Raw genomic sequence first — 23505 nt, forward strand, 5'->3', positions numbered from 1 at the left:
TAGTTGCTACTTGAATTGCTTCCCCGATTTGCTTGATTCTGTTCCCAGGGTGGAGGAGATTTTAATTACTGATTTCCTTTCATTACTATTTTTTAAAGAGTGAACTGGTTCTAACAAGCACTAGGGAGGCTATAGGGTGAAAGTAACCCACATGAAATAAGTGAAGTTGCTATCCAGTGTAGTGAGAGCCAGTGTGGTGTAGTGGTTAAGAGTAATCTGGGGAACCGGGTTCGCGTCTCCGCTCCTCCACATGCAGCTGCTGGGTGACCTTGGGCCAGTCCCACTTCTCTGAAGTCTCTCAGCCCCACTCACCTCACAGAGGGTTTGTTGTGGGGGAGGAAGGGAAAGGAGAATGTTAGCCGCTTTGAGACTCCTCAAAGGGAGTGAAAGGCGGGATATAAAATCCAAACTCCTCTTCTTCTTCATCCATAAGAGAGGTAAAGTATAAATTGCTGCATGGCCTCACTTCCACCCTGGCTTGCCTGCCCCGTCTCTCCCCTGCCTCCTCTCCCTTCCTGTCAGAAGTAAAATGTGAACTTATTGGGTCTGCCTTTTTTTAGGCTATAAAACATCACATACTTTGATGGTGCTGTATGTATTCATGCAAGAGTCGCAATAACCTCACATTGCAAGACAAAAGTACATATAAAGTTTTAATGAGTTAAACTTACAAAAGACAATGGCATCAAAACATTTGACACATTTTGTACAAAACTGGTCCTGCTCATCTATAGTTCTTTTGAGAAGGTGGTTAGTCAGGGGCTCCATTTCCTGTCCCTGGCATCTAGTGAACACACCTTAGTTGTAGTAGATGAAGGGACAGAATTAGAGGTTACAAATTCAGGACTAGAAGGTGATATTGGGGAGCTACCATACTTCCCACAACTTTCCATGCAGCTCCAGTTTTATTGCCATAAGATATTTTTTTTTGTATTTTTTTTTCTTTCTTAAAACCGTCTTCCCCAAGGTCTCAGACCTTTAATATCTCCAACTCCTGTCCAAATTTTCTCTTTTCCACTGAAGAGTTGACAGTGCAAGCTCAGTCTTCCCAGCCCAGAGCATACCTTATTTCGGCCATCCTGGAACATTAAGACTATTAAGGTCTCTGGATACAGAATGGTGGGAGGAGACCGTAAATATGACTACAGCAACATTTCTATGTACCAGAAAATTACACACATGTTCATGGTATGGGCTGAAAGAGACTTAGGAGAAAATGGGCGATGCTTCTTTTAAAATGCGGCACTGCCTGCAGCCGAGAGCCTGTTTCAGGACACCACGTTCCCTTGTGAGAGGGATTTTGTCATTTCTGTATGTACAAAATAGGTCTGCAACTCCCCTTTTCCTTTTACGTTAATTATGCCTCGGCAGGTGCAAATGTAGCCCAATGTTTGTAAAATGTTACTGGTCTCTTCTGTGACCTGCAATGCAAGAGACAGACAAGCACACCATACTTTAAGAAAAGGAAATCTCAAAGCCTGCCTCCCTCCCTCCCCCTCTTTGCCCTAAGTGACATAGCAGTGAGGAACGCCCTTCATTGGACTGTTTTACTTCACACAGGGCCTCATTTTTGCTAATCTTAATGGACAGGTGAGTGAATACAATCACAGAAGATCCACCACAAATAATTTACACAACAGGATAAAAACAGCACCTTGAACTGAACAGATTCTAAAAAACTTTGAAATATATAAATAAAAATGTAACCCACCCCCAAGCATAACTACAACTTCTATCAATTCACAGGAAAAAACAACAGCAGCAGCAACAACAGACAATGCTGTCATCTCTTGGAATCAGTTCTTCCATCACCACCCTGCAGCCGCCACCACCATCACAGCCCCAAAATTTGCTCCAGAGAATTATGGGCCCCTCAAAAGAAGAGATGGCGAGTGGATAGAGTTGGAATTACTGAAAATTGCTTTCCTCCCCATTCTGCCAATGGTAGATTCCCTGTCAGCTGAGCAACCCTGTTGGATACCCACCTAATAAAAAATGTTGAAGTATGATTTTGGATCAGATTTTAACCAATGAACCTTCAACTAACCTACAAGTTGCCCCCCACCCCCCCAGCTGTGCTGCTGCTGTCTTCACTTGATGAGCTTCCCCCATGTGTGTCATAGCCTGTATCTTTGCCTGCGAGGGACTTTTAGTGGGGAGATTCCCCTGCTGTGCAGGGGCACTTGAGTAAAAACACAAATAGAAGCCAAACCTGAATTTTATCTAAGACACCGGTGCTATCCATTCTGCTGGCCACATTTACAGTGTTGCCCCAGATATCGTACTGTGGCTTCTGTGCTCCAATGACACCCGCAATTACAGGTCCATGGTTAATTCCTGTAAAGAAGATGGCAAATTAAGGGTGGTCCCCCTCACCAAATATATATTTTTAAATGCTACAAATTGCAGAGCTCCCTGGAGGAAACATAAATGTTTTGAAACACATAGGCACATCTGGTGGCTTTGCTGTCAAATTTGGGGTCTGGAGTTATGCAGAATTTATTCCTATGGCTGGGATTCAGATCAAATTAATATTTAATTTATTAATAATAGACTTGTTCATTTAAGAAGTGCAAAATTCCATTAAATAAGCATTGAACAATTATAACGGGAAAATTGAGAAGTATTAATGCATTGACGGAACAACATAGGCAATACTAGGAAATGTGTTAAGATGCCAGCACAGATTTGTATGAGGCTGGTGGTTATCTTTCTATGGCAGAGCTGTAAAGCATTTGCTGTGGAAATGAGTATCGCTTTGTTATTGATTTGTATTACCTACTTTTTGTTTCCTAGGAATATGTCATATAATTGGAACACACTGAACACTGCTCTGCTAATGAATGACTAGGAAGCGCTATACATAAAATCAAAATATTTGTTAGAAGTGTAACAGCTTTCTTTTTACAAGTTGCCCCATCTTTTTTCTGAGGGAAAGTATCCTTTGTGCCTTAAAAAAAAGGTTTTCCTTGATGTTATTTAGAAGCTCTACATTACAGGTTTCTGAAGGAAAGTGTTTGCAAGTGTACTCCAAAAGTAGTGGGTGGCTGAGGGCAACTTGGGGCTCATCCACACTAGAAAGGCTGGGTCCAAGCAGTTTTCCATTTGTCTCCTGCTTTCTATGCATGGCTCATAGTAGTTCTGCCTTTGGCCTGCCACTTTCCCCAGAAAATCCGCTCTTTAGCATTAAATTGGAACAAAAGGCAATCCACAGAAAAGCCAACTGCTTTTTGTTTCGATTCAGTGCTGTGTCTCTTAGTTTCAAAGCATTCTTCCACAACCTGCTTCTGCCACTAGGTGACACTATAAGCTAAAATGAACAGAATCAGCCAGTGAGCAAAACTTGAATTATACAAACTGGGGTGGGGGTGGGCGGCGAGAACCCCAGAAAGAAAAATACTGTTACATTAAACATGAAATATTTCATATTTATTTATAGGTTGGTTCCATTTTCTTGCATACATTTAAAACTTCTGAAGCCTTCAAAAATAAATGGCATTTCTAAAAGGATATTAAAATCCTGGAATGACCCCTCTGTCAGTCAGTCAGGAATTTAATTTTCTGCTGTTGCATTCTACAAACCCTGGATATTTTGGGAAGATGGCAGTATTTGAATTTATGTGAATTTGCTGCATAAGTATTTAAATGAAAATAAGAGAAGGAAAAAATGCAGTTAAGTAGAACAGACAATTGTGTGGTTTGTTGTTGTTTTTTTAAAAAAAGTTTAAGATTTCTGAGTGATAGCAAGCAAGCAGGAGAGAAGAACTCGAACCTCCATTAGGTGGGATTCTGCCCACACCTCTAAGGTGATATGACACCCTCTTGCTTGGAAATGGATTTATTATCTCGTTTTTATGTTCCTTTTAAAAAGGAATTACCAAGATGGGAAAAGAGGTAGTAAGGGAACACCAGGCTACTTTAAATGAATTCAAATCTCCAGGGTCTGATGAGCTGCATCCAAGGGTACTAAAGGAAGCTTACGGATGTAATTTCAGAGCCTTTGTCTATTATCTTTGAGAATTCTTGGAGAACAGGTGAGGTCCCTACAGACTGGAGGCAGGTGTCAGGGGCTGGACTGAGGAGAAATGGTGGGAGCCCCCACTCCTTCTCCTGAACCTTCCCAAGGGCAGGAGGACACTATTGATTTCAAACAGTGGTTTGCAGAAGAGCACAGTCCAGAGGGGAAAAGCTGGGAAATACTGGATGAGGAACAGCTAGAAGAGGAAACACCAGGAGAGAGCTGGCAGATTCATTGTCCTTGGACAGCAGTCCTGACTCCCCCTTCGCCTAAGACTAGACGGGCTTTGAGAGTGATAGAGCAGAAAGCACAATGGCAACAAGCTCAGATAACTGACGTAGGAGTGACGTAGATTAAGGGGGACGGAGGGGGTGAACCTTAACTGGGAGCAACACCATTTCTAGAGAGAGATGCATTCCTTTGTCTCTCACTGTGATTATTAAAGAAACTAACAGATAAGAACCTTACTTTTGTTTGATCTGCTTATTTACTGCCACTGGGGAAGGGATCTGATTCCCCAAAGCCTGACAGTGGGCAAATGTTGTCCCCATCTTCAAAAAGGGAGGAAAGGAAGACCCAGGTAACTACCAACTGGTGAGCTTGACATCAATACCAGGAAGGGTCCTAGAACAGATAATTCAACAGTCGGTCTGTGAGCATTTAGAAGAGGATGCTGTGATTAATAAGACCCAGCATGGGTTTCTCAAAAATAAGTCATGCCAGACCAATCTGATTTCTTTTTTTGATGGAATTACAAACTTGGTGGATCAAGGAAATGCTGTGGACATAGTATATCTTGATTTCAGTAAGGCTTTCTTGTGGAGATGAGGTAACTGCGAGATGGATTTGTAGCTGGTTGACTGACCGAACTCAAAGAGTACTCATTAATGGTTCCTTGTCATCTTGGAAAAAAGTGACAAGTGGGGTGTCGCAGGGTTCTGTCCTGGGCCCATTGTTGGTCAATGTCTTTGTAAATGACTTGGATGAAGGAATTGAGGGGATGCTCATCAAATTTGCAGGTGACACCAATTTGGGAGGGGTAGCTAATGCCTCAGAAGAAAGAATCAGAATTCAAAATGACTGGAGAACTGGGCACAAGCTAACAAAATGAATTTCAGTGGAGACAAATGTAAGGTTCTGCACTTAGGCAGGAAGAACCAGATGCACATATATAGGATGGAGGACAACTGGCTTATTAGCAGTACATGTGAAAAGGATCTAGGTGTCTTGGTGGACCACAAGCTTAACATGAGTCAACAGTGTGATGCAGCAGCAAAAAAGAGCTAACACTATTCTTGGCTGCATCAACAGAAGTCTAGTGTCCAGATCAAGGGAAATAATAGTACCACTCTAGTCTGCCTTGATCAGACCACACTTGGAATACTGTGTCCAATTTTGGGCACCACAATTTAAGAAGGATGTTGACAAGCTGGAAGGTGAGCAGAGGAGGGCAACCAAGACGATCAAGGGTCTGGAAACCAAGCCTTATGAGGAGTGCCTGAAGGAAGCTGGGTATGTTTAGCCTGGAAAAGAGGCTGACAGGAGATATGATAGCCATCTTCAAATATCTTAAAGGCCGTCACGTGGAGGATGGAACAAACTTGTTTTCTCCTGCTCTGGAGGGTAGGACTCGAACCAATGGCTTCAAGTTGCAAGAAAGGAGATTCCAACTAAACATTCGAAAAAACTTTCTGCCAGTAAGAGCTGTTCAGCAGTGGAACAGACTCCCACGAGAGGTGATGGATTCTCCTTCCTTGGAGGTTTTTAAGCAGAGTGGCCATCTCTCATGGATGCTTTAGCTGAAATTCCTGCATTGCAGGGGGTGGGACTAAGATTCTATGATTCTAACTTTCAAGAAAAAGTACAATATATTAAAGAAGAGTGTATTACATAGCATGATTCTACATGCTCAAACTTTTAGAGTGTGTCCAAAAAAGAAAAAAATCTCGCAATATGTATTGAATTCCTCTTATTTATAACAATATTTATGCTGTCAAAGCAGTCTGGTTAATTTCACACACACAAAAAGAAGTAACTCAAATCAGTGTTTCCCTTAGATGTTACAATATAGGAACTTGCAGAGCTCTGCTGGATCCCCCCATCTAGTTCCAGAGTTGTTTCCACAATTTCCACCGAGATGCCTATGAGCAGCACATGAGCACAGCAGAACTCTCCCAGTCACATTTCCCAGATATCAGCATTCAGAGGCATATTCTCTCTGATGCTAAGGCGTTCATCTAACCATCAGGAATACCAGCTTTAGCCTTATCCTCCAAGAATCTAACCATCTTTTTAAAAATTGTGTCAAGTTGGCACCTATCTCTATGCCTTGAGGTAGGAAATCTCATCATTTTAACTATGCACTGTGTGAAGAACTGCCTCCTATGGTCTGTCCTGAATCATCTGCCTTTCAGCTTCATTGGAAGACCCTGGGTCCTAGTATAAGAGAGTGAGAGAAACTGTACAAGCAGGTCTTTAAAAAAAAATTCTTCCAGGCAACTTCCCAAAGAAAATAAAACTGACAAGCTGTTTTTGCCTTTCCCTGCCTGCCTTAATTGTCCAGTTTAGGAACTTGAGAACAGTGATAACAGCAGCTTTCTCTATTAATATAATTTTATTTACTTTTAATATTTTTGCACTGCCTTTTTGAAAGCCACAAAGATGGTGTACAACAGATCGAGTATGAAAGCAACGTCATGAAACATTAAAAAAAGGTAAAGGTAAAGGACCCCTGACAGTTAAGTCCAGTCGCGAACACTCTGGGGTTGCGGCGCTCATCTCGCTTTACTGGCCGAGGAAGCCAGCGTTTGTCCGCAAACAGTTTTTCCAGGTCATGTGGCCAGCATGACTAAGCCGCTTCTGGCGAACCAGAGCAGCACACGGAAATGCCGTTTACCTTCCCAGGAGAGCGGTACCTATTTATCTACTTGCACTTTGATGTGCTTTCGAACTGCTAGGTTGGCAGGAGCTGGGACTGAACAACGGGAGCTCACGCCGTCGTGGGGATTTGAACCACCGACCTTCTGATCGGCAAGCCATAAAAAGGAACACTGATGAAAAATATATAAAAGGCCAAATTACAATCATATTTGCTTTCTAGAATCTCTGTTTATAATGTTTAATTGTTCTTTAACAATGTTTAATTTTTTTAGTGACATCCTTCACCCTGTTTTTAGCTGTTTTTATTTTATCTGTAAGCCACTTTGAGTCCCTATCAGGGAATCCGGCAGATATAGATAGATTACAGTGGTACCTCAGTTTATTAACTTAATCCATTCTGGAGGTCTGTTCTTAAACCAAATCGTTCTTAAACCAAGGCACCCTTTCCCTAATGAGGCCTCCCGCCACCGGTGTTCAGCTTCCGTTCTTCCGGGGCAAAGTTCGCTAACCGGAACACCTACTTCCGGTTTTGCGGAGTTCATTGTCCGAAGTTTTCGTTAACAGGGCTGTTCGTAGACTGAGGTACCACTGTATATCCTTGATTTAATTCATTATGAGCCATTGTTCTTCAGAGACTGGCTGCCGTCACACATTTTGGTAAGCCATAATGTACAGAAGTGAGTTATTTGTTTGTTCTGTGAGGAAACAAGCCATGACCCCCAAGTTGTGTTAAATTTGAAGCAGCAATCGTGGACTGCTTTGCTCCCCAAAAGCACAAGATGTGCTCTTGACCTATTGACCATGATTTGTTGGAGTACAACAGGCTAAGCTAGGAACCATTGTTTGTTCCCTCCCAGAGCAAAGAAAGCATAATTTGCTTGTACACAGTAAACAATTGTTTATGGCTTATTTTGATGCGTGATTAGTAGGGTTATAACTTTTTTACAACCTCATGTGCTGTAGCTTAGTTAGATTAACTTTTGCCTAAAAACAAAACAATGAACTGTCATTTGAAGAAAGCTTACCCCAAAATCAATAAATCAATTTTAGTATATGTAACTGTCTAATGTATTGTGTCATTATTGTGTCATTATACATAATAATAATTATGCATTATAATACAGGAAAATAGCTTGCAAATTTTCTAATACTTGTACAATGTTCTGTTCATTGTATATCAATTCTTATTGCTTAGAATCATCATCATCATCATTTATACCCCGCCACTCTGGCTGGGTTTCCCCAGCCACTCTGGGCGGCTCCCAACAAAATATTAAAAATAGAATCAAACATTAAAAACTTCCCTAAACAGGGCTGCCTTCAGATGTCTTCTAAAAGTCAGATAGTTGTTTCTTTCCTTGACATCTGATGGGAGGGTGTTCCACTGAGAAGGCCCTCTGCCTGGTTGCAATTCTTCTTTGTTTCTGCTGCAAGCGGCATAAAGTTCCCACATCACTTTGATTGCGCCTTCTGCACATTGCTTGCTTCTTGGTATCTGGAGGATTGATGGCCCCTGCTTCCAGTGAGTCTCCAATACCCACAATGCTTTTTTTCAAAAAAAGGTTTCAATATTTCTGACAAGTTCTAGAAGTCATTTTCAATGAGTGGTAATGTTGCATATATGGTGATTCCCACTTTTCATTTTGGGGTGACCTTTTTTCACAGCTCAGAAGAAATAGTCCCTTTTCAGTGTTTCTAAGCAAATACTGAAAAGGGACTATTTTTTTTTTGAAATAAAGCCCATTTTTAAAAACGGGAAAAAATCCATTTTTTTGAAAATCAAAAAGTTATAACCCTAGTGATCACGGCCACAGCCTCACAATATTCAATGCAGTGATGTGCTGAAATTAGCAATGAGGGGGGAAGTTCTGCAAACACAATGCTGGAATAACAAAGTGGAGGAACTTGAACTGTTAGCACTGTATTAAAAAAGGATATTATTGCTGTACTTGGAGACGAGACAAAATATTTATGCTGCTTACCTACGCGTAGCTTGAAGTCATTGAAGGAATGCTTGTTTATGACATCCAGTTTTGCTCCCAGGGCAAATGCAAACTCCACCATAGTCCCAATATGCATGTATTGTCTGTCAGGCTCCTGGATGTAAACACATAGACATCTAGATGGAGTATAGCATCTAGATCAAGGGAAGTAATAGTGCCACTGTATTCTGCTCTGGTCAGACCTCACCTGGAGTACTGTGTCCAGTTCTGGGCACCACAGTTCAAGAAGGACACTGACAAACTGGAACGTGTCCAGAGGAGGGCAACCAAAATGGTCAAAGGCCTGGAAACGATGCCTTATGAGGAACGGCTAAGGGAGCTGGGCATGTTTAGCCTGGAGAAGAGGAGGTTAAGGGGTGATATGATAGCCATGTTCAAATCTATAAAAGGATGTCACATAGAGGAGGGAGAAAGGTTGTTTTCTGCTGCTCCAGAGAAGCGGACACGGAGTAATGGATCCAAACTACAAGAAAGAAGATTCCACCTAAACATTAGGAAGAAGTTCCTGACAGTAAGAGCTGTTCGACAGTGGAATTTGCTGCCAAGGAGTGTAGTGGAGTCTCCTTCTTTGGAGGTCTTTAAGCAGAGGCTTGACCACCATATGTCAGGAGTGCTCTGATGGTGTTTCCTGCTTGGCAGGGGGTTGGACTCGATGGCCCTTGTGGTCTCTTCCAACTCTATGAATCTATGATTCTATGATTCTATCTATGATCTATGATTCCTGTAATGCCACTGCAATTATCGAAGAATCCTCAATAGAGATTTGCTCTCTGTAAATGTTGCAATTTACTGAAAACTTACAAGAAGTCAGTGTTTTAATTCTAGAGTTACAACCCTATATACTTTTACTTGTTCCAACAGAATCACAGTACTTTGGATTTATTCCTGATCAAAGTGGGATATAAACTAACAAATATAAAAATTTAATTAATTAAATTGAGCTCAGTGTGATTTATTTCTGAGTAAACATGCATAGGATTGGGCTGTATGCTATTTACGCCTGCGCACAGCTCAGTTTTGTATCAGCTATGTCCTTGTGGAAAATCAATGTGCCTGGTCAAAATGGGTCCTGGAATGGCTCCGAGTGCTTGTTGGCCCCTGGGTAAGAGATCTGCTTTTGGTTCCCAGTAAGTAACAGACTCGCAGCTCCCCTTGCAAGAACAGGTCACTCCCTCCCTTCTATGATCCTTTCCCTCTTTGCTCCCCTGCTGGTCTCCTGAATGATGGGAAGTGCAGGAAAGAGGATAAGGAATTGTGCTGGGTCTAAAGCTGGACGCCATGTTGGCCCTAGACATTTTGGCACCTGAGGCGAACCACAAAATGGTGCATCCTCCTGCGAGGGAAGAAGGGGTGAGTGAACATCTACACTGGGAACAAGCGGGTGGGGAGGGGAGAGGATAAAGAGCTTCATTGGGAACAAGGGTGGGAGGGCCCAGCAGTGCCTCCTATTTGCTTAGAGGCTGCTGTACAAGTGGCATGGGGGAGGCTGCCAGGGAGGTGGCAGAGCTGCTGCCATCACCATGGGCAACACATTCCTTGGAGACTGGATTTCCTGTCTCTCTGGGTCAGGCCACCCAAGGCGGTGGCCTCGCTTTGCCTCCTGGGTGGACCAGCCCTAGCTTGATGCAACAGACCCTTCAAGTCTCGGGCCTTAAGACAATGGCCAAATGGGTCACCTGTGCACGCTCTCAGTTCCAGGTGGCACTGCCCATTTCATACCGTACAGATAGAGGGAGCCATCCCACCTGAGAAGCTCATATCTGTTCATTTGTGAGAGGGGAGGGCCCAGCTGTTTTTTTTGTGCCAGGTCTTCACACATACTTAATGTACACCAGTGCACAGGACCCTCTGAGCTGCAACCGTGGACTGTAGGAGAATAGGATTGAGCTGTTTTAATGTTCTGTGAATATGAAGCATGATTCTTCAAAAATATCCTACTTTCTCTATAGGCATAAATCCATTCTCACTCAGAAGCTGAGTGGGAAGCGAAGGAGAAAGAAATAAAGGGTGGGGTTGAAGTGTGGATGGGTTTTTTTTTCTGGGGGGGGGGTAAAGTTTAGCACCACTTCACAAAATGTAGATGAGATTCTTCAAATATTGGAACACCAGGGAAATTATGCAGGAATATCATTTTGCCTACCCACCCACCCACATTAGGCATTGCTATATAATGCTGTAACAGAAATAAAGAAATAAAACACTGTTCTGTAATAGCAGGGTGTTTATGCAGGGAATGAAAAGCATATTCAGAGTTAGAAAATCCAAGTGCTTGAGTGTTGTGTTTCATTGGAGGGGAACTGTCTTAACTGTATTTCCTGAGATCAGGAGCCAAAAGTTGCACAGGCGCATGCAAATGTTTCTGGGAACACTGGCATAGCTGAAGTTGGCAAGCCTCATCTGGGATGCTCCTAATATTCCTCCCAAGTTTTGGGAGCAGCTTTTCAGAGTCTTTGAACCGGCTTGGTGGGGAGATGACTTAGAAGCTTCACTGCATTCCCAGATGTGGCCTTTTGCACCCCAGACAAAATATGGTCCCTACAAAGTGGACACCGTAACTTTGACGTACCTGACTATGTTCCTGGCTGGGCATTGCACTTAGCCCTGTGGCTGCCATGTAAGTGCTCCCAATGGTCTTGATCTTTTCAACGCCGCTAAATTTGGGTTTCGACAATAGCTGTGAAGAAATAAGGCACTCAGGTGTCTGATAGCCCAATAATGCATCAGCATTGTTAATACACACGCTTCCCAGGGCTGCTTCCGGGCTGCACTTGTCTGGAGCATCTTTCAAGCACATTCAGCAGATCCAGAAGCAGCCAAACTAGTTGAGACAGTAGTAAAGCCTTTTATTTAAGTTTGGCCCAATCTCACATAGGACACGGGTAGGGGATCATATTTTACAACAAAAGGTGCCTGCAGGTGAGAATGAAACCCAACACATTCTGAGCCTTAATGCAACTCTTGGTTTCACTGAGAAACTATTTTAACATTTTGCAAAAGGAGCTCTGGCAATTCATTTTCTGCAGTCAGTGTTACTGCGACATCTGGATTTGCGGTGCTGTTCTCTTCAGTGGTGGCTTATATAAACTGCCTTAGGCATTTTGATAAGGTAGAGTGCTGCTTTTGTGGTGGTGGAGGGGAATCAACTGCACTTCTGAGCAGCAGAAGCAAGAAGGCAATGACTTCTCTTCTGACCTGTCTTTGTCACAACCTCTGCTGTTTCCTCCCTGCTGCAGTTTGGCCTCCACCAAATTCATCTCCCTGTTCACTAGTCAATGTGATTTACATAGTTATTCATGTAAATTAAGAACTTAAATGTAATTAATGATGCAATTATTTCCACACCACTCATTTCAATAATGCCAAGGACATTCATCTCAATGCAAAGGAATCTAGAATGAATCATAACCTAGAATTCTGGGAAACATCAAAAACCACTACTGGCCATTTAGGAACACAAAAGTCATCCATGTGCCCCTTAAATGCTGCATGGAAAATTATGCCATTTTATGCAGAAGTGCCTATAAAGACTTCATTGGTGTGTAACTCTACATTTCTACAGCAGCTGGTGCCCTCTCAAATTCAGAGTGCAGCTTCTGCCAGTACAAGCCTCTGCCAGTATTGGCTGTGCTGGCCAGGAATTATTATTATTATTATTATTATTATTATTATTATTATTTCTTTCCTTTATGAATTGCTTCCCACAAAGCATCTCAAAGTGATAGTGATTTACAGTATAAGAAAAATATATTTATTCTATTGTATTTTATTATTTGATTATAGAAAAAACCCTCAAAGTGGTTTACAAAAGATAAGAAGTAAAATCAATGGAAGTTTACAACCCAAAGCTTAAAATATACAAAAGTTAAAATACTAAAACAGATTAAATCACATTTTTACATTCCTTTACCTGTCACAGAATGGCTCTACAAGTCACTATCCTGTGTGTCAAACCATAAACATTGCTGATTCTTGCTTGAGTCTTCCTAGGCACTGGACAGATTTATAAGCCCTTCCTACATAATCTTACGAGACACTGGAGGGTCTTGTATGGGCTATATTTATAAGAGATGACTCAAAGGTTGGTGTAAAAATATCTATCACACAATTCCAAGAGACATGGAGGCAACAGCTTCTTCTGCCTTAGAAGGATAAGCAAGTTTTAGGCTTACAAACAAAACATGGAGGCCATAGTCCAGCGTAGAGTTAAATGTGTTTAAGTTAACTGATTTAAATGGAATAAAATGCACTTAAATCTGTTTTGAATTGGGGCCACAATGTGGGAAACTCTTCTGTAACAAAATAATTTCTTGCTTGTCCTTTAGCCAAACACAGACATGATGTACTTACATCATCAAAGTCAGCAATGATCTCATTTAGAAGCCGGAGGCATTCTAAGCCCTCTTTGTTGACATCAGATTCTGTATAAAATTCTTTGAAATCTGGAATGGAGGCAAACATGACGCAAACACAGTCATATGATTGATGGTATAAATCCTGTTCAAGAGAGAAGAATGAGAAACCAGTCACAAAATGTTCTCAGTAGAAGGCGTTCATAAAATGAAGTACAGATTGGAAAGAAAAAGGATGGATGAAAAGTTCGTGTAAGGTGTGCTTGCACCTATTTAGTACAAAGATAATTTGCTGATGTTTTACTACTTTTTGCTTTATAATAAGCCATGCCCATCCATGAATAATTTCATCAAGTTAAAGGTAAAGGTACCCCTGCCCGTACGGGCCAGTCTTGACAGACTCTAGGGTTGTGCGCTCATCTCACTCTATAAGCCGGGAGCTAGCGCTGTCCGCAGACACTTCCGGGTCACATGGCCAGCGTGACAAGCTGCATCTGGCGAGCCAGCGCAGCACACGGAACGCCGTTTACCTTCCTGCTGGTAAGTGGTCCCTATTTATCTACTTGCACCCGGGGGTGCTTTCAAACTGCTAGGTTGGCAGGCGCTGGGACCGAACGATGGGAGCGCACCCTGCCGCGGGGATTCGAACAGCCGACCATGCGATTGGCAAGTCCTAGGCGCTGAGGTTTTACCCACAGCGCCACCCACGTCCCTTAATTAACCTGTTTTATTCATTTAAAGTATCTCCCTATATAACTGGCTACAGATTTTACACCAGTGGATATATTGGAAACAGCTCAGTGATATTCAAGGAACAGGTTTACCAAGCAGGTGACAAAAGCCCTGAAGCCTTGCACCTGACTTGATCCCATTTCTAGCGCAGTGCAAAAGGACCAGAACATTGTTCTAGTGAAACTGAGGGATTTCTGTCATTTGGAAGCCTGGCAACCATGACACTGTTTTCTCAATCTTTTTAATTAAGTTGGAAGTGCTTGAAAAATGCTACAGCAAAAGGAAGTCAAAGTTACTTATCATCATCATCAAAGTTCTTCATCACTTCTAGGCAAGAAAAATGGAAATTAATACTGTTCCAGAGGCCCATTTGCTCCAATGTACAAAAGAAGAGAGCTGCCAGATCAAGCCAAAGACCCTTCCAGCATCCTGTTTTCAAAAGTGCCAACCAGATGCTGATGCCCACAAGCAGAACACAAATGCAAACTCTTCCATAGTCGTCCCCCAGCAACTGGTAACTCACAGATAAAAACTGCTTGTTCAGAGCAGACATAATGCAAGAAGGTATCATTGAGAAAGCAGTAATCTCCTAACATCGTTAAATATCAACAGACTCTAGAACACAAATAGTGCTATTTAGCCTGGAGAAGAGGAGGTTAAGGGGTGATATGATAGCCATGTTCAAATCTATAAAAGGATGTCACATAGAGGAGGGAGAAAGGTTGTTTTCTGCTGCTCCAGAGAAGCGGACACGGAGCAATGGATCCAAACTACAAGAAAGAAGATTCCACCTAAACATTAGGAAGAACTTCCTGACAGTAAGAGCTGTTCGACAGTGGAATTTGCTGCCAAGGAGTGTGGTGGAGTCTCCTTCTTTGGAGGTCTTTAAGCAGAGGCTTGACAACCATAAGTCAGGAGTGCTCTGATGGTGTTTCCTGCTTGGCAGGGGGTTGGACTCGATGGCCCTTGTGGTCTCTTCCAACTCTATGATTCTATGATTCTATGTTTGGTCTCTTTACGCAGTTTGTCACCAAAATCTTCACTGATGTTTCTCTCATATTGGTCATCACTGCAAAGGTCATCATTTGCTATGGCTCACGACATAATAGCTGGGGATGTTTCCTCAATAGGCTTTCTCCCCTCCCTTTTTAATCAAAGATTTTCTTGTTTTACAAAAGTGTTTGCAATGTCTGCTTTCTTAATGGGCAACCTATGTCCAAGTGGGGCTAGGGAACAGTGCCTTTCCAGTGTGTTTGAGGGACTAGAAAAAAAAACTAGAAATGGAGGCAAGCTGGTATGCCAATTCTCACTTTCAGTGAGAGGGCAGTCTATAGTATGCTGTGTGCGCACTGGACCAGATTTGTTCCTGAAGGTGTGCAGGTGTTCCTGAAGGTTGTCAGTTTTATTTCAGAACAGCGAAGAAGACTAAAGGTGGTGAGGACTGACCTCATTCTTCAGGTTCCTTGCCAAGAAATGTTCGGCCACGTGAGCAGGCAGCACGTTCTCCAGCAGCAGCCGGTTCAAATTCTCCATGGTCTCAATCTCCTCACGCTCTTTTTTGAACTTGTTCTTCCACAGGAAATCTAACCTACAGTAATATTCATTCTGTTACAAAGAGGACACAGAAGTAAAGAAACAATAGGCATCTTGTCCTATCAGATGGTTTTAAGAGCGAGAGAAAAACACACCCCTCCCCCAAAGCAATGAAGCAGTAGGTTAAGGTATTCATTCCACTCCAGCTGGGGCCCAAAGACAGAGGCGGTTTTAGGGCAGTGCAACCAAGGCAGCTGCAACAATCCTGTAGAACAGCACGTGAGAAGCAGGAGGGGATGCCAAACTTCAGCGTCACATAGGACGCTGCTGAAATCTGAGAACCCAAAATCTGCCAATGTTAAACAGGCAGATTCTGTGCATGCATATTATTACCCAGCTTGATCCAGCAAATATGACAGTGTGTGTGTGTGTGTGTGTGTGTGAGAGAGAGAGAGAGAGAGAGGAAGAGAAACCCTTCAGGTCAGCATCCTCATTATTATTTACTTAATTTATTTGTTAGTTGGATGGTGTCATGCAGCCAAGCTGGTGCCCAAACGTCTTGCTCTGCTTTCCTTTGGACCACATAAGCAAGGTCGAGAGGGGGGGGTCTTGTCACCTGGGCAGCCCAGGATCTCCCATACACACTACACAGCCTTGCACCCCAGGGAGATCACTTTGGTGCTCCTAACGCAGAAAAGAACAACGCAGGAGGCAGCAGTTACAAGTTACCAGTCTAAGAAGTCACAGCAGGTGCTGCGATGCTCTAGCACTTTGACTTCACCCCCGGAGGCACACTCCATTGTCTCCTGAGACAGATGGATGACAACAACTATTTGTCACTTTTCACAAACTTAACTAGTGATCATCTGATGGGGAGTGAGGATGGGCTGAGTTTATAGGGCCAGAGGGACGATGAGAGATGGTCCACTGTGTGAACAGATAACAGATAGCAGCTGAACCATCAAGTGGTGCTACTCAGAGGAGGCCCCATAGCTGGCCCACACTCCCACTGTCCCTTGCCTAGAAAGCTGTCAGAGTGGTTATCCACTTGCCCCATACTTTCTAGATAATAATAATAATAATAATAATAATAATAATAATAATATATCACCTGCAGATCTCAGGGCACAGGATAAAATTACAATATAAAAACACAGAATACATAATCAAAATATAAACAGAAGCAGCAGAATAATACCCCCCCAAAAAACCCCTCTAAAAAGTTAAAAACAATTCAAATATTTTTAAAAGACAATTGAAAAGCAGTTTAAAAGAATGAAAACAGTTCTCTCTGCTTGGCAGCAGCAGTCCTTTTCTAGTCTGTCAGGCCCCTCCCTCAGCTTGGTGGAAAACGGCAGGAGCCGGACCCTCTCAACAGGGGGCTGAGTGGTTTTGCGTTTGCCCCACAGCTTGCCCCACAGCACCTACTCCTTACTGATGAATCAGAACAAACCGGAGTCCATGGAAAACCCAACTGCTGTTTCTTTCAATCCAGCGGCAAAGAGAGGGTTTCCCCGAGTGAAAGTGGCAGAGCAAACGGAGGTGTGAATGAACCCATCCTATTTATTACACAGGAGAAGTTACAAAACAGTTTTCTGAAAGAGGGCTTCCAGCCCAGTGGAATGGTCCCTTTCTATCTGCCCCAGTGGAAACAGCGAGTCATGAAGGACTTGAGGGTGAGCCCATGTCTGGGTCTAATCTGGAGTCTGCAGACGAATCACTCCTGGTGGTTTGGGATAAGAGCCGAGGATGGGAAGTCTCAGAGGCCACAGGTGTCCAAAACCTCCTGTTATGCCTACCGGCGTGGTTGCTCGAGAGCGAACAGGCAAGATCCCCACTGGTCTTTTCAAAGGCTTTATTATTGGTGCAAAAACATATACAGTGCAGAACGTCTCAATTCCATGTCTTGCTCAGTCACTAGCAGAATCTGAGAGTGGGCGGTCCTTAAACTTTCCCCAGCAGAGTAGTCTCTTGACCCCCAGCCGACACCTCCCCTCTCTGCGCGTAAACCTACTGCGCAGAGAGGGCGTGGCCAAAGGGGGACATGCCTCCCCCCCGCTTTGCTCATGCACGGTTCTTTGGCTCTCTCTTGCATCCTCCGAGGCCTGCATCTCTTCCCCACTAGAGGCGGGGCTTCCCTCCTCCGCGGAGGAAGTGCTGCTTCTCACGATCTAGGGAGGCTCCCTGTAACCCAGCTACCCTTCCACCTCTCGCCTCTGAGCTGATGGCAGTCCCCTGACACCTCCGAATCACCTTTTTAGAGCAGTGGAGCTCAGGAAAGCGAATGACAACGGCCAACAATATATTTGGGAATGGATGGGGCAGCCTGCCTTCCAGGCGTACCTTTACACCAGCCTCAATTCTGCAGCGACAGCATGAACAATGTTCAAACAGAACAAGCTCTAGTAAGGCGGGGGTGGGGGGGAAGCAAAGAATTGAAAATTAAAATAAAAAGAAGAAAACCTTGGGAATAGTAGCTCTGCTTCATGGCTCCTATTTAACTCACCTCAGAGAAGGGAGATTTTCAAAGCAGGGCAGCTCCAAAATGCAGCACCAGACAGGGCAAATATGGGGAAAGCCCTACTTAATATACAGGCTGTTCTAAGATAGTAAAGGAAATGCTAAAGAACCACAAATCTGCAGCTGAATTAATTTACAATGACATTTTCTGTTGGATTTAAAGGATTGGGGAAGAGAGAAGGAAATGTGAATTGGAGAGTTTTCTCTGTTTGCAAAATGGAAGCCAAGGTTGTGCTTAAAGCACTGTACTGCAAGAAACTAGGAAGTCACAGTATTCAGAAGGCTTTCCTTCCAAAGACAAATTACAATCTTCTTTGAATTATCCCTGCTTCAAAAGAGGTGTGGAGAGTCATACTGGTCTTCAAACTTGCTGCAGTCTTCAAAAGAGATATTGTACTGTATTAAATTTTACATCTTTCCTGTTTCCCTGGAGAACAGGTGCAGGGACCAAGGAGGAGTTGACACTTGAAAGACACAAAATAAAAGTGCCTGTACCAACTTTCATTCTGATGTCTCAATCTTCAATGCAGAAACCACAACCGTGTTCTTCCTCCCTCCCTCCCTCCCTCCCTCTTTGCCATTTCCTTATCCCTCTAAAAGCAGCCGTGGGGGTTGACCTGGTCTTTAAATCTGAAATTCAGAATTGAGCCCTAAATACATGCATCACATTTCACTTCACTATCTTGCAGATCATCAGTTATTACAGTGGTACCTCAGGTTACATACGCTTCAGGTTACAGACTCCACTAACCCAGAAATAGTACCTCGGGTTAAGAACTTTGCTTCAGGATGAGAACAGAAATCACGCGGCGGAAGCAGGAGGCCCCATTAGCTAAAGTGGTGCTTCAGGTTAAGAACAGTTTCAGGTTAAGTACGGACCTCTGGAACGAATTAAGTATTTAACCCGAGGTACCACTGTAGTGTGTTATTAAAAAATTAATGGAGTGCCAAATGGAAGACTTAAACACTGAAGCTGATGACATTCCTATGCAGAACCAAAGAATAAAAACCTATTCATCACCAAATAGGAAATATCAGTCTAGCATTATCAATGTACTCGTGATGCATATTAGATTACTGGATGCTACTCTCTTATCACTTTTATATTTAATAAATCCTTTAAAGACGGCCTCCTGGGAAATATGAAAACACTATTTCTAACACTCGTTCAAACAGCTTTGTCATACTTCCTGTTTAAGTCCTCCTTCATCAGAGGTTTGCTCCACCCTCCCATCACCTCCCACCTCAATGTTCTGCAGGTGAGGAAGGCGTCTCTTGTGCAAAAGTGTGGAGGGGGAGAGAACCTGAACTGCAGAAACGTCTCAGTGTTTTCTGTGGTGGTCTCCCTTGGGGTGTTAGGGGAAGGGGAGGACCTCTGCTGGAGAACATCTTGTGTTCCTCCTGGGGGAGTCTGTCCACCTTTGGTCCCCACCCGGCACTAGGACTGGTTGGCTAAACCAGGTGGGGGGAACCGATGGGTCTCAAACCCTCAATGAGTCAGAGACTTCCCTGCTTCCGAAGACAGGCTCCAGCAGATTGAGTGGACCAAGAAATTATAATAAAATGAATTTGGGGAAGTGGCAGGATTAAAATTAAATAGAAATAAAACTAAATTATTATTTAAAAATCTAAAAGAAGAGAAAAAAGATTTGGTGCAAAGCATTGAGATAGAAATCCACAAAAAGTAAAATATCTAGGGATATGGTTAACAATAAGGAATATAAATGTGTTCAGCCTGAAAAACACAGATATATTAGATCTGGAGGGGTTTGGAAATAGATACGGGTGGCATGCATACCTTTGGTAGGACAAGGTCGGAGTACACCAAGACTTTTTAAATCATATTGTAAAAAGATCACTATATGAAGTTTGGAGGAGGTATAAAGAGTGGTTTGAAAGGAAAACACCATGGTGGCTGTCACCCCAAGAAGCCTTCTCAGTGAAAAAATTAAATATGAAAGGAGAATGGTTAATGTATTGAGACATGCTGCAGGAAGAAAATTACGTAATTAAGATCAGGCCATATGAGGAACTAAAAGATAAATTATCAAGTTGGATGGAGTACCACCAAATGAATGATATCGTCTCAAAAGATAAAAAAGCAAGAGGTTTTGAGCAAACAAGATCAATATTAGAAACTGCAGTAATACAAAATAACACCAAAACACTGTCTTAAGGTTTATGAGTTTTTATTAGAATGGTACACAAAAGATGAAGAAATCAAGAGTGTTATGATTAAATGGGTAGTGGATGTTGGCCATAACACTGAGTATGAGAAGTGGTCAAAATTATGGAACACTGGGCTAAAATTTACAGCATGTACATTGTTGAAAGAAAAGCTGTTAAAAATGATGTATAGATGGTACCTCACTCCAATTAAACTGACAAGGATGTATAAAACAGGAAACAAGAATTGCTGGAAATGTGGGGTGAAAGAAGGTAGTTTCTTTCACATGCAGTGGTCATGTGATAAGGTGAAAACCTACTGAGAAAACATATACAATGAACTAAAGAAGATCTTTAGATATACGTTTTTGAAAAAGCCAGAGGCATTCTTGTTGGGAATGGTAGGAGAAGATATTGTTAAGAATGATCAGAAACTGTTTTTATACGCAACAACAGCGGCGAGATTATTATTAGCTCAGGTTTGGAAACAACAGCAATTACCAACAGTAGAACAATGGCGACAGAAGGTAATGGAATACACAGAACTAGCTAAATTAACGGCAAAAATTAGATAACAGGGCGAGGAAACATTTCAAAAAGAATGGGGAAAAAATATGTTGTATATAGGAAAGATAAGGTGAAATAATGAAACCAGTAGAACTGAAATAATCCTCATAACATGAAATACAAAGAAATTCATGGATAATAAAAATAATAAGTAAAATGTATAATGTGACTAATGTAATTAATAGCAATCACAAATGAATATAGATAGACAACAAGAATTGTGTAAATAGAAAGATTTATTCGTGTACAAATACTCTATGGACAAATATGGAAGAACAACAATATGCAAAATGGATAAAGACAATGTGAAAAAGTTAGATGCGATACAAAAAAGCCAGAAGAAGGAAGGAAGGAAGTCAGCTCAAGAGCAAGGATAAATGTAAAATGTAATACAATATGTGTATGTGGAGTATGTAACTGAAAAACCAATAAAGATTATTTTTTTAAAAAGGAATATAAATGTGTATAATGACAACTGCGAAAAAGTATGGTGTGAGATAAAAAGGAATTGAGAAATTTGGAGCAGAATGAATCTCTCCCTACTAGGAAGAATTGCTGTGATTAAAATGAATGTGTTGCCGAAGATGCTCTTCCTTTTTCAGACAGTCCCAGTAATGGTTAAGGATGATTGTCTCAAAAGAAGGCCAAAGGATATTTCTAACTTTGTCTGGGGGGCCAAAAGGCCAAGGATTAAACATAAGATACTTACAGACTTAGGGACTTAGGTGACGCAGGTGGCGCTGTGGGTTAAACCGCAGAGCCTAGGACTTGCCGATCAAAAGGTCGGCGATTTGAATCCCCGCGACGGGGTGAGCTCCCATTGCTCGGTCCCTGCTCCTGCCAACCTAGCAGTTCGAAAGCACGTCAAAGTGCAAGTAGATCAACAGGTACCGCTCTGGCGGGAAGGTAAACCTTCCATGTGCTGCTCTGGTTCGCCAGAAGCGGCTTAGTTATGCTGGCCACATGACCCGGAAGCTGTACGCCGGCTCCCTCGGCCAGTAAAGCGAGATGAGCGCCGCAACCCCAGAGTCGGACACAACTGGACCTAATGGTCAGGGGTCCCTTTACCTTTACCTTACTTATAGACACAAGAGAAAGAGGAGGCCCTCGCCCTCCCAGACCTTAAACTGTACTATGAGGCTGCATGCTTGGTTTGGATTAGGGACTGGATAAAACTGGAAAAGGAAGAAGCATTAGATTTATAAGGTCATGATAACAGATATGGATGGCATGCATATTTATGCTATGGAAAAGGGAAAGTACATAAAGGATTTTACAATCATTTCATTAGGAAATCATTAATGAGAGTATGGAAGAGATCTAAAGATTTAATAGAACAAAAAATACCTTGGTGGCTATCACCAATTGAAGCTTCATTACTCAAACCGCTCGGTAAAAAGGGGAAATGGCCTGTGTTAAGCGATTCTTCAAACAGCTCTTGTTTATTCACAAGCCAGGACAGAACTGAGCTGAAGGGCTCAGTCAGCCTGCTTATATAGAGCTCCAGTACCACGTTACTGTAACAACTTTCTAAAACTATCCAATCACTGAACGTCATTTTTGATCCTTCATTTGCATAACTATCTACAGTATCCCCCTGCTGGCCCAGCGTGAGAACTTCAGTACATAACAGCCTACATACAGAGACTTATTGAGAGATCAAGAAGGAAAATGGAAACAAAAAGATTATGATGAAATTAAAGACCATTTTCAGAGTTGGTTGCATTACAGACAATTAAATGAAATTAATAAGGAAGATAGCAAAAAAGGGTTTAGTTATACAATCTCTAGATTCCAAAAAGAGGTTATAGAAGAAGACACAAAGTTATTGAAGAAAGAATATAGTATACTGCTAGAATGGGAAACGAAAGACGAGGAGGTCAAATCGGTTATGATTAAATGGGTGCAAGATATAGGACATAATATACAATTTGAGAACTGGGAAAAATTGTGGAAAGTAGATTTGAAATTTACAGACTGTTCTCTTCTGAAGGAAAACTATATGAAAAAGATGTATAGATGGTATATCACACCAGTAAAAATGGCAAAAATGTTAAAACTGTGTCAAATATATGTTGGAAATGTAAGGAAAAAGAAGGTACTTTGTATCATATGTGGTGGGAATGTAGAGAAGTTAAAAAAAATTGGGAGATGAAATATAATGAACTGAAAAAATGTTCAAAATGACATTTGTAAAAGAACCAGAAGCATTTTTGTTAGGGATTTTAGGACAAATTAACATATAAACCACGAGAGAAGGACAACCGTGACTTCAAGGAAGAATGGGAACTTTTTACAAACTATTTAAAAAGACAACAAAAAGACTTGGATTCCTTGGCAGGTTTTGAATAAACATCCACAAATTTATTAGTAGAACATAGGATAGATAAGGTAATGATATGTATAACTTTTTAACATGCAGAGAATAATATGTGCAAACAAATCAGAGTTTGGAGCTGAGGGAAGTCTCTGGAGGGTGGGAGAGGAAGGAATGGGAGGGAATAAAAGGGGGGGAATGTAATTGGTTATATTGAGTGATAATTTGTCTGTTAAAACTGTTCAATAAAAATATATTTTAAAAAAGAAATTATAATAAAAGATGGCAAAATATTGAATACAGATTTTTAAAATAATCTAAATAAAACATTTTTTTGAAAGAACAATGATTGCACTGGAATAGATGTGTGTGTGCACACCGTGCAATCCAGCAGCTAACTGGGATAGCTCAGTCAGTAGA

The 23505-nt window shown here is 42.0% G+C and overlaps 1 protein-coding gene across 2 annotated transcripts in view; it reads right to left on the minus strand.

Annotated features, from left to right (window-relative positions):
* Window positions 1-640: 640 nt before the first annotated feature.
* The window catches only part of ADCY2 (adenylate cyclase 2), a gene marked incomplete at its 5' end in the record, with an annotated part of 124135 nt that continues 101270 nt past the window's right edge, over window positions 641-23505 (minus strand). For both annotated transcript variants that reach the window (XM_081012940.1, XM_081012941.1), the window contains 6 exons: window positions 641-1421; window positions 2213-2337; window positions 8881-8995; window positions 11468-11575; window positions 13249-13395; window positions 15429-15587. In XM_081012940.1, coding sequence (XP_080869066.1) covers window positions 1269-1421; window positions 2213-2337; window positions 8881-8995; window positions 11468-11575; window positions 13249-13395; window positions 15429-15587 — 807 coding nt within the window. In that variant the 3' untranslated portion in view covers window positions 641-1268. The remainder of the gene's footprint in view (window positions 1422-2212; window positions 2338-8880; window positions 8996-11467; window positions 11576-13248; window positions 13396-15428; window positions 15588-23505) is intronic.

This window comes from Podarcis pityusensis, assembly GCF_964106645.2.
Source record: "Podarcis pityusensis genome assembly, chromosome: 7".
NCBI lineage: Eukaryota > Metazoa > Chordata > Lepidosauria > Squamata > Lacertidae > Podarcis > Podarcis pityusensis.